The sequence below is a fragment of the Lolium rigidum genome, chromosome 7 (genome assembly GCF_022539505.1).
Source record: "Lolium rigidum isolate FL_2022 chromosome 7, APGP_CSIRO_Lrig_0.1, whole genome shotgun sequence".
In the NCBI taxonomy this organism is placed as follows: domain Eukaryota; kingdom Viridiplantae; phylum Streptophyta; class Magnoliopsida; order Poales; family Poaceae; genus Lolium; species Lolium rigidum.
The window spans coordinates 96,807,680-96,818,651 of record NC_061514.1 but is presented as its reverse complement, the minus strand read 5'-3'; the positions used below and the strand labels follow the sequence as shown (position 1 = coordinate 96,818,651).

Sequence of the window (10,972 nt, the reverse complement as noted above, 5' to 3'; positions counted from 1 at the left end):
GTCGTATGATGCCACATGCTACTAGGCTCCCGTAAATCACGGGGTGGTTCGGATCGGTGGGAGGTGGGAATAGTATTAGGGTTTGTGGGATTCAATTGAGAGAGAGAGAGGGAGAGTGGGGCCCGAAAAGGACACCCCGAAATTGCACACAAAAACCTAGATTGGTCTCCCACGCAAACACCCATAAATACAAGTACATGGTTAATCCGCAGTTCGTGATTAACACCAAAGCCATTAAGGAAGAGACTTTCCCTTCCACCACTCGGTAATCCCTGTTTGGATAGGGGCTTAAGGTAATTAAAAGAGATCGGATCAACTAGTTTGGTGTGCCAACTTCAGAGGTTTATAGTTTAGGGTTCGGTTTAGCTAACCACTTTGAGTTGAAGGTTTAAATTGTTGAATATAATTGCTTAGTCTCTTTCATTAGATTTGGGCGCATGCAATTTCACATGGTATCAGACCTATAAGGTCCTTAGTTAAAATTTTAGTAAACACAATATTAAAATAAATATTTGCGGCATCCCTAAAAAAGTAAACAATACACGTCTAGGCCTGTGCGAGATAAAAAAAAAGGTCCACCAGGTTAGACGTGAGGGGAGTTGATGAATATAATTGTTTAGTCCCTTTTAACACATCGTTCCTTTGGTTAAACAGGCTAGAGCAGCATGCTATTGGACACAAATAAACTTCAATTTTTGCAACTAGTCAAAGTAGTATATAAGAAGTGGAAGCCTCTGCCCGGTATGAATACATTCCCCATCTGTACTACTCCATATATCTACTCTATCATTGTACTTCCACAGTGCATTTTAGGCTCTCTAGGATGGGGTGACCTAGACGATATACGTACCTGCCCTTTGGAGCCACGAGAGGACGAACCTAACACCAGCCAATGAAATGAAGTCAGCCACTTTGCACTTTTCTGGTAGTTGCATGACACGACGGTATGACATGGCCTCCCAGAAAAGCCTAGTTGCCCATAGTTTTGAAGAATAGTATGATCACCTCTACCAGTTAGTTTCCGTTTTCTACTGGGACATAGTCTATTGGCCTGCCACTGAGGACGGTGTTGGTCTTACCTGGAATTAGAAATGTTTCCAAGTCTGCCCACGTACGCCAGTGCAGCAAGATTCCAACAATTAGAAGCGGTTGATGGAGTGTCACGTTATCAGGTGAGGTTTTGCACGGATTCGGAAATGTCATCTCCGGTCCTGGTCAAGCACACGATTACATAAACCAACATTCAAAATAGAGAAATAAAATGATAACAACACATAAATCAACATTTCAAAATAAATAAAGTTATTTGGAGAGGAGTAATAATATTTAGTTGTTTACAGTAATGAATAGAGGAAATTAAACGACACATCTCCAAATGACTTTTCCTACAAGGTTGTCGTTGCAAGAAAATAAAGCAGACGAAGCCTAGAAATCGAATGATGCAAGTGCCTTTCTCTTTTAAAGGGAAACAGTGTTGGCAAGCCACCGACCACGAATACATCACATCATTGTAATATATTTCTTTCATGTCGATGGAAACCTATAACCAGAAACCGACCAAATTTTCCTTTGACAGTGCAGGCACACCTCGGAAATAAAACCGATACATCGACGTGTCTTCGTCTTAATGTCATCATTTAAGGATGTGAAAGGAATGCGGTTTCGATCAAGTGGGAAATACATTGTTTCAAAATAAAACCACCATTTTCTAATTATAGTGTGTACAGGAAGGAAGAGATGGAACTAATTAAATGATGGCATTTTCCTACACGGCAGGGAACACATCTTTACAAACATCCCTGCGGCCGCGGTTGTCGACCCAATAAAAAGAAGTAAGAAAAGCTTTAAAAAGTTCATCGACGTAACTGCCTTTTTTTTCCCTCAAACGAAAGAAAATATGAGTGTTTTGGATAGTTTTTGTCAAACTACTTTTTTTTCATAAAACAAACTAGCTGATCCAACAAGCATGACAATACTTATTTTTGCGCATCCGGCAGCCCAACATACTACGTCGAATCATTGTAATATCCTCTCTTTCATGTCGACAGAAACCTACTTTCGTTGTGACAGAAGTACACGCACACCTCAGAAAAAAAACCGCGATGCAGACGTATTTCAATACGGGAGGAATGTAGTTTTCTAGAAGAGGAAAAAGTTATATATATATATATATATTTAAATAAAAAGATAAAACCACCATATTTAAGTTGTAGCTAGTGTGCACGGGGAAGGAAGGAAGCCCACGGATTTGGGCTGCCACCGAGATCCCCGCCGTCCGATCGGGATCCGACGGTTGAGATCGCCCGCAATCCGCAGCCCATCTCCCCTGCTCCCACCTTTTTCCTGTAGGGAGTAATTGGTTCGGCGTCGCCACCACCTCTTCCTCCTCGCCACCACTCCCTGCGCTGCGGTGCGGTTGGTTTCCCACCCCCAACCCCATTCGCCGCCGCCCGATTGCGGCCACCGCCGGCGCGCGCGCGCGGCTCCGGCGGCAGAACCTCGTCCAAGTCCCATCGGGGGAGCAGCATGGTGGGCGGGATGTGCGGGAACGACAACTGGATCAACAGCTACCTGGACGCCATCCTCGACGCGGGGAAGGGCGCCCCGGGCGGAGGCGCCGGGCCCGGCGGCGGCGGACGCGGGGGTGGAGCGGGAGACCGGCCCTCGCTCCTCCTCCGCGAGCGCGGCCACTTCTCCCCCGCCCGGTACTTCGTCGAGGAGGTCATCACCGGCTACGACGAGACCGACCTCTACAAGACGTGGTCGCGCGTACGTTCCCCCTTCCTTCGCGACAACCCCGCGGATTTTTTCTTCTTCTTGCTCGCGACCTCCATCCGGTGGGATCGTTTCTGACCGATCCGTGTGTGTGTGCAGGCGAACGCGATGCGGAGCCCGCAGGAGAGGAACACGCGGCTGGAGAACATGACCTGGAGGATCTGGAACCTCGCCAGGAAGAAGAAGGAGGTGTGCCTTTTCGCTTTCGGTTCGTTTCTTTCTTTTTCCTTCGTGCTGGCTCCTACGGTTTTTGGTGTGGTGGGAGGGCTGGGTGGTCCATTAGTAATTATGTGTTCAACTGCAAGCCATGGTTAGATTATTGTGGGTTTTTCCTGGGAAGGAAGGACTAAAGGCTGGATTGATCTGTGCACCAGGCTCTATTCGAATTGATCTGTCACCCTTCTCAATGATCTCATGTACCACCCACAAGTACCACATGAGTGTGATAGCATTCATTTCAATGTTAGGTAGATTCTTGCCTCATCCTCTGATTACGAGTTATGCCACCCGTGAAGTGCACAGTTGGGCAAAATTTTTTTTTGATGTCTAGTTTTAATGTTTCCTGTCATCATCATTTGGCCTATGGCTCTTCATCTCTTTCCCTGCCTACTTTGTCAGCTCACCAAGACTCTGCTTCGTAATCTGAAAGAAGCTAGCATATATATTACAGTTGCTGGAACACGGTGAATAATCAGTACCTACTGGTTTCATGAACTGCAGAGTCGGGCATGCTGCACCCCAAATATGCGTGCTGACCAATTGTCCAAATGCAGTTTACCTTTGCCTCCATTAGTAACAGATCAAGTAGATGCCAAATGCTGCGAAAAAGGTGGTTGAAGACTAGCATGACGGCACTATAGATTTAGTTGGATAGATCGTCGCACCACTGCTGGAATCATGAAAAATATAAATGGCTTCTGATGTCGGAATAATCTCCTTTTTGGGCGCAAATTACGCAGTAGGCATGTATCCAATTTGGTTCATAGACTGTCGACAGGTGGGTGTTCTGCAGTGCATTCAGAAAGAGGCCATTTTTCTCAAATAGAGTTCGATATGTTTAGAAGTGGACTGAACATCGGGGTTTGGGAGTATTTTCAGACCCATTCAGGTTATTTCGGGTACTGAAATACAGATAGCCTTGCATATTTGTCAAAAGATGATTTCTTCCATTGCCCCTCAAAAAATTTCTTTGGTTTACACATGAATCTTACAGATTTCAGTTTCTTTTCAAGCCCCACATATGCTGACATCCACATTTAGTTGTTGTCCATTCACTATTCACTCTCTAATTGAGCCGATGAAATGTTTTCTTATGTGGTGCGAAAAGTTAAAAACTATGCATGCTTAAAAAAGCTTTTCCAGACCGGCAGTACCAAACTCACATATCCTGACTAAAAGGTCTACATTCCGGAACCATTCAGAATATACCTTCCCCGTTCCTGACAAGGAACCAGATTCCTGGAGCTCCATTGACACCTGCAAACCAACCATCCTGCTTTCCTGAATTTCCATTCAAGCTCTGTTAGCAATTTCCATTTGCCTCGTCTTAAGCTTGTCATAGGACAAATCGCACATATGATAATATTGCTATTAGAGGAACCAGCTAAAATCAAAATGAGGTGGACAGCCTAATCAACAAATGAGGCAAATGCTGGATAAAACTGATTTATGAAAAAACTGCATGTATGTAAAGCTGTGTGTTCAATCTGCATGAGAAGGCGACTGATGTGTGTTGCTACTGTCAGTCACTCTTTCATACATTTTGGTACATAGCATGTTCATATATAATAAGCAGGATTTCTTGCTGTAATTGTAATTTGCAACAATGTATTTTTTTGTTGGGTTGACCAGGAATTATCAGTGCAGGGCTGGATTTAATATGTTGCAACATGTTAAGATAATATAATTGTCCTATTGGGGTTTCACAATATCAAGGTGTCATAATTTAGACAAATCTAAGACATGTTTCATGGGACGGAGGGAGTTTTTTTTTCCTTTTTAGTGTCAGAATTTAACCCTTCTTCAGTAATTACATTCTTACTCACATTTATACTTTATGCTACCGTCTTTCATATCCCTTCTTTATTACCTAATTCCTCTGGTACCCAGGCTGAAGAAGCCAACCGTTTGTTAAAACGTCGCCTAGAGACAGAGAAGCCACGGACTGATGCCGCTGCAGAAATGTCTGAAGATCTCTTTGAAGGAGAAAAGGGAGAGGATGCTGGTGATGCATCTGTTGCCTACGGTGACAGCTCAGCTTCAAACACACCTAGGATCAGTTCCATCGACAAGCTATACATAGTGTTGATCAGGTATGGACTAGTTTCCTTGACTTCATGTAGTATTTTCTAGGCATATCCTGCAATGTAAGGAAAGTTGATAATCACCGTTTAATCTGCAGGCGATTAATTCATTATGCTTTGAGCTATTATCATATCCGATGCAAATAACCTAACACAGCTAGTGGGAAGATCTTTGTCCTATTACCTGTATTCTGTATACTATCATGCACCAAGACTTATTTCATTTGGCCATTCTTTAGCAATGGATGATGAATAATGATGTAAAAAACATAACTGTTGACAGATTTAGCCTACTTACTGTTAATACAACCAATAGACTCAGAATTGCTGGTACCACCTCCTGTAGTCTTGCTTTTATTCCCTACTTTGATATATATGATGCAATTTGCAGGTTTGCCAGTATTGTGTGTTAAAATGAATCTCCCGTTTAATTCCTTTGTGATGTATTATACTGCAGCCTTCATGGCCTGGTCCGTGGTGAGAACATGGAACTTGGCCGGGATTCAGACACTAGTGGGCAGGTATTGTTGCTGCATACACTGAAGTACACGTGCATTTCGTTCCCCAGCATGAATAACTTGACCTTATCCTTTAGTTAATTGGGAGTAGCTATTACTTTCATTTGACCTTCTAAATATGCCCAGCAACAAAAAAGTCTTATAATAATAAAATTTCGTTTGCTCTAATGTGTGCCGATTAATAGGTCAAATATGTTGTGGAACTTGCTAAAGCATTGAGTTCATGCCCTGGAGTATACCGGGTTGACCTGTTGACAAGGCAAATATTAGCACCGAATTATGATCGTGGATATGGTGAACCATCAGAGACACTGTTGCCAACAAACTTCAAGAATTTTAAACATGAAAGAGGAGAGAACAGTGGTGCGTATATCACCAGAATACCATTTGGACCAAAAGACAAGTATCTAGCTAAAGAACAGCTCTGGCCTTATGTTCAAGAATTTGTTGATGGTGCACTCAGTCATATAGTGCGCATGTCGAAAACCATAGGTGAAGAAATCGGCTGTGGGCATCCAATGTGGCCTGCTGCGATTCATGGCCATTATGCCAGTGCAGGAGTAGCTGCTGCTCTACTATCTGGAGCACTTAATGTTCACATGGTATTTACAGGCCATTTTCTTGGGAGAGATAAGTTAGAAGGGCTTCTCAAGCAAGGGAAACAGACAAAGGAAGAAATAAATATGACATACAAAATAATGCGCCGAATTGAGGCAGAGGAATTGTCTCTTGATGCGTCTGAAATAGTGATTGCAAGTACTAGGCAAGAGATAGAAGAGCAATGGAACTTGTATGATGGTTTTGAAGTCATGCTTGCAAGGAAACTTCGTGCAAGAGTCAAGCGTGGTGCAAACTGCTATGGTCGTTACATGCCTCGTATGGTTGTGAGTACACTATATACTTTGTAACTTGGATACTTATTTCTGTTACCATAATGATCACTGTTGTGGTGGAATTATTGTTCGAGAAATCCTGGTGGATGTTTTTTCCTACTTTGGTAGTTAGCAACTTGACATCAGCTGTCATTGCCGTCCATATTTTCTGTAGCATTCTAATATTCATTAACTTTGTTTTTGTTGCTCTGCAGATAATTCCTCCAGGTGTTGAATTTGGCCATATGATTCAAGATTTTGATATGGATGGTGAGGAAGATAGCCCATCACCAGCATCCGAAGATCCACCTATTTGGTCTGAGGTGGCAAATTTTTCTTAAGAAGTTCACCTAAACTTTTCGATTTTGACTTACTACACTTATTATTTTAAGTTTATCCTGCATTTTTAAGTCTACGTCCTGATAATTTGCATTTGATGACAGATAATGCGGTTCTTTACAAATCCTAGGAAACCATTGATTCTGGCTGTTGCTCGTCCTTACCCAGAAAAGAATATTACAACGCTTGTGAAGGCTTTTGGTGAATGCCGACCATTGAGGGAGCTTGCTAACCTAGTAAGATAATAAACCTCATTATGATGTTCCGTATATACAATGTATAAATATCATGAATGAATGCATTGATTGCAATAGCTGCTAATTATCTGAAATACTTTTAACACTTTATTTCGTACTAACTTTTGATGTTGCATTCCAGACTCTGATTATGGGTAACCGTGAGGCTATTTCCAAAATGAGTAATATGAGTGCAGCTGTTTTGACATCAGTGCTTACACTGATTGATGAATATGATCTGTATGGTCAAGTGGCATACCCAAAGCATCACAAACACTCTGAAGTTCTTGATATTTATCGTTTAGCGGCGAGAACAAAGGTATGTTGTTTCTGAACATTAGGAAACAGTTGGTGCCATTCTTTCCCTTGTTTTAAATACCTAGCTTCTGAAGTGTTTACATCTTTAATCCTTCATCTATATTGATCTATTTCTGGTAGTTAGAAACACACTACTCAAGTAAATCAAATTGTTCAAATGGCTGAGGGTCTTAATACCAGATTCTGTGAAGTTAAATGCTTACAGTAACGATTTTACTATATTGGGTAGATTTGGCAAGTTCTACTTTAGTACCCATATCCTGTACTATTTGTGTTGATGCTGATTGTCCATTGAACATATGCAGGGTGCTTTTGTAAATGTAGCTTACTTTGAACAATTTGGTGTCACCTTGATAGAGGTAATAATCATTAAAATCTAAATTCACTTTTGAGGTTACTAACCATTTCTGCATTCTAATTACCTCCAGTATGTTATCTGTGAGAGCAGGCGGCCATGCATGGTTTACCTGTAATTGCAACAAAAAATGGAGCTCCTGTTGAAATTCACCAGGTTCGTGCATCAACATTAACTTGATTTTACAAGGAAAATCATATCAACTCGTGGCTGGTATTAAGATCCCCTGGCTAATTTCTGATGAATGATGATGCAGGTGCTGAACAATGGTCTTCTTGTTGATCCCCATGATCAGAATGCAATTGCTGATGCACTCTATAAACTTCTTTCTGAAAAACAACTTTGGTCAAGATGTCGAGAGAATGGGCTGAAAAATATACACCAGTTTTCTTGGCCTGAACATTGCAAGAATTACTTGTCAAGGATATTAACTCTTAGCCCAAGATACCCTGCTTTTGCGAGCAATGATGACCAAATTAAGGCTCCTATCAAGGGAAGAAAGTATATTGTTGTTATTGCCGTAGACTCTGCCAGTAAGAAAGATCTAGCCTTTATCATCAGAAATTCTATCGAGGCTACACGGACAGAAACTTCATCAGGTTCAACGGGTTTCGTGTTGTCGACTTCCCTGACAATATCGGAGATACATTCTCTATTAATATCCGCAGGGATGGTTCCCACTGATTTTGATGCTTTCATATGCAATAGTGGGAGTGATTTATTTTACCCTTCACAGACTGGTGATTCACCAAGCACTTCCCGTGTAACATTTGCATTAGACCGTAATTACCAGTCTCATGTCGAGTATCACTGGGGTGGAGAAGGTTTAAGAAAGTATCTAGTGAAGTGGGCTTCTTCAGTAGTGGAAAGGAGGGGCAGAATGGAAAAGCAAGTTATTTTTGATGATTCAGAACACTCCTCGACATGTTGCCTAGCATTTAGAGTGGTCAATCCAAATTATGTAAGTATTTTCATTCGAGTATCTTTTTCCTTTTGCTTGCATTTTATTGCGTGGAATGTTCAAAAGTGCATTGTTTTGTGCTATTCCTTTACGCAAGTGTTTCTAACTATCACTTGGCATGTCGTTTTGCAGTTACCTCCTTTAAAGGAGCTGCAGAAGTTGATGAGAGTCCAATCACTACGTTGTCATGCTCTTTATAACCACAGTGCTACCAGGCTATCTGTAATTCCAATTCATGCATCACGGTCTCAGGCTATAAGGTTTTTCTCAGTTTCCTTCATGCATTTATCATTTCCTGAACTTCTGCACAATAACTGCAGCATTCTTGTGTGAAGCAGTTTTCAAAAATCTTGCATCAAATGTGATGTGGTTTTAGCTTCTATTTTTTTTTTGGCAACTTAACTTTGATTTGTTGTCATCAATATTTTTCCACAGAAGATTTGACACATCGGTTTAGGAAAGAATTTAATCTATTCATTTAAAAGGGGATCCTAGCTAGAGCTGCGTCGTAAATTCATAAATGCTGCGTAACTTCAAAGTTGAGGAACAACTGCGCCATAGACTACAGTAAAGATTTGGGTTAGATTATCCTTGACCTGCTTTTTTTAAGAACATGGAATGCATAATAGATGCTGTTTGGTCCCATCTTTTGCTGCTACCAAAAAAAGGATCAGCAATAAGCAATAGGTAGCAACTGTTTTTTAGTGTTCTTGGGCTTGTTGAATTGATTTTTGTATTTCCCATATGTCCTAGACCTAGTGGCCTACATGCATGTTGTCCTACTAACATTTTTTTCTGCTCTTATAGGTACTTATCTGTTCGTTGGGGCATAGAGTTGCCAAATGTAGTGATTCTTGTTGGTGAAAGCGGTGACTCGGACTACGAAGAGCTGTTTGGAGGTCTTCACAAGACGGTTGTGCTGAATGGCGAATTCAACACCCCTGCAAACAGAATCCACACAGTCAGGCGGTACCCATTACAAGATGTTATCGCGCTTGATTGCTCCAACATCGTAGGAGTCCAGGGATGCAGCACTGATTGCATGAGGTCTACTCTAGAAAAGCTCGGGATACCGACAAAATGACACCAGTAGACATTTTTTTTGTTTTTTTTTTGTATACGATGAAAAGAAAGAACGATACACGTATAGCAAATGCATACCATCATTTCCATGCTTGATGGAAATACCAGTTTTGCCTATAAGTCATGTAGTATGTCTACTGTGTATGTGTGGTCCTCACCTGAGCTGTGAATAGCACTGAAATCCCATTTCCATGGAGACACTGGTATGCGGATAATTCTGAATGAACAACGAATCCAGGATAAGACAAACAAAGGTTGATAACATAACATAGAAAGCAACAAGGCTTTCAAAAAATTACTCCCTCTGTTTGAAAATGTAAGATGTTGAACATTTTGTTTGGTTTATCCATTTTAGTTTATATCTAGTCTATTTTTATGTATAGTTTCACTCACTTTGGTTTATATCTAGTCTACTTTAAAAATATCTAAAACATCTTACATTGATGATTGATGCACAGAGGGAGTACTACTTTAGTTAAGCAAAGCTTACAATTCCCCTCTTCTTGAACTCATTTACAAAGAAAGCTTAGTGTGAGCAACTTACTGTTACTGAAAATTCTTTTTTTCCCTTACTTTACTAGGACTGCTTTGTGAATTGTGGTCAAGACCTTTCAGTCCGCATCTAAAAGTTGTGCTGCACTGTTTTGTGAAAATTGTGGTTAGGATATGTCATTGTGCAGTTAGGTTCAGTTCTGCTGGGTCAAGGCTGACCGTTGTTTTCACCTTGTATCCATCTATCTGTACAGTCAGTCGTTAAATGTCCAGTTCCCTACACAGTTTCTCTTTTTTTCTAAACGAAGACCAAAAAACGTTACCTTATTCATTAATTAAGAAGTTGTCCAGTTCACAGTTTTCTAGTGGTTCCTCATAGCATTAACATCCCATCCCATCCATCTCTTGCTCGCTGATTGATCGTCGATGGTTATAGAGATCACTGTGGCAACGGTAATGGTTCCATCTTATGAATGCCTGCATGACAAGCTCCATTGTTCCGTACGACTTGCACTCAAATCAAATACTGTGTCTGGATGGATGATAAACGCCATTGCTCTGTATGGCTTGCACCCAAATCATGTACATGTAGTTTGGTGCAGCAGCTGCCGCAGTTAATACCATGTCGACCCCCTGACTTCTTGCCTCTTCTCTCCATTTCTTTTCCCTAACTTTCTGAAGAAACATTTTAAATTGCTCCGAGAATACTTGGTCTCTGTC

At 41.3% G+C, this 10,972-nt stretch overlaps 1 protein-coding gene across 3 annotated transcripts; it reads left to right on the top strand.

Annotated features, from left to right (window-relative positions):
• The first annotated feature begins 2,511 nt into the window (after nucleotides 1-2,511).
• On the top strand, nucleotides 2,512-9,956 carry LOC124673831 (probable sucrose-phosphate synthase 3). Of its 3 annotated transcripts, XM_047209866.1 has the most exons (13): nucleotides 2,512-2,769; nucleotides 2,875-2,964; nucleotides 4,885-5,087; nucleotides 5,536-5,599; nucleotides 5,782-6,480; nucleotides 6,684-6,791; nucleotides 6,912-7,043; nucleotides 7,186-7,362; nucleotides 7,667-7,720; nucleotides 7,810-7,872; nucleotides 7,973-8,677; nucleotides 8,810-8,937; nucleotides 9,485-9,956. In XM_047209866.1, exons 1-13 carry the CDS (start codon nucleotides 2,527-2,529, stop codon nucleotides 9,759-9,761), a joined length of 2,943 nt encoding a protein of 980 aa, XP_047065822.1. In that variant the 5' UTR covers nucleotides 2,512-2,526; the 3' UTR covers nucleotides 9,762-9,956. The 3 variants fall into 3 exon arrangements, with proteins under 3 accessions (XP_047065822.1, XP_047065823.1, XP_047065824.1); XM_047209867.1 differs by lacking the exon at nucleotides 2,512-2,769 and having other exon boundaries at nucleotides 2,875-2,983; XM_047209868.1 differs by lacking the exons at nucleotides 2,512-2,769; nucleotides 2,875-2,964 and having other exon boundaries at nucleotides 4,974-5,087; nucleotides 5,470-5,599.
• The last annotated feature ends 1,016 nt before the right edge of the window (nucleotides 9,957-10,972 follow it).

Excerpts from the sequence above, each read along its gene's own strand:
- LOC124673831 (XM_047209866.1), top strand. The coding sequence starts at position 2,527 with ATGGTGGGCGGGATGTGCGGGAACGACAACTGGATCAACAGCTACCTG. Across the intron at positions 6,481-6,683 it reads GTTACATGCCTCGTATGGTT|ATAATTCCTCCAGGTGTTGA; the intron begins GTGAGTACACTA and ends GTTGCTCTGCAG. Across the intron at positions 7,873-7,972 it reads CTCCTGTTGAAATTCACCAG|GTGCTGAACAATGGTCTTCT; the intron begins GTTCGTGCATCA and ends ATGATGATGCAG.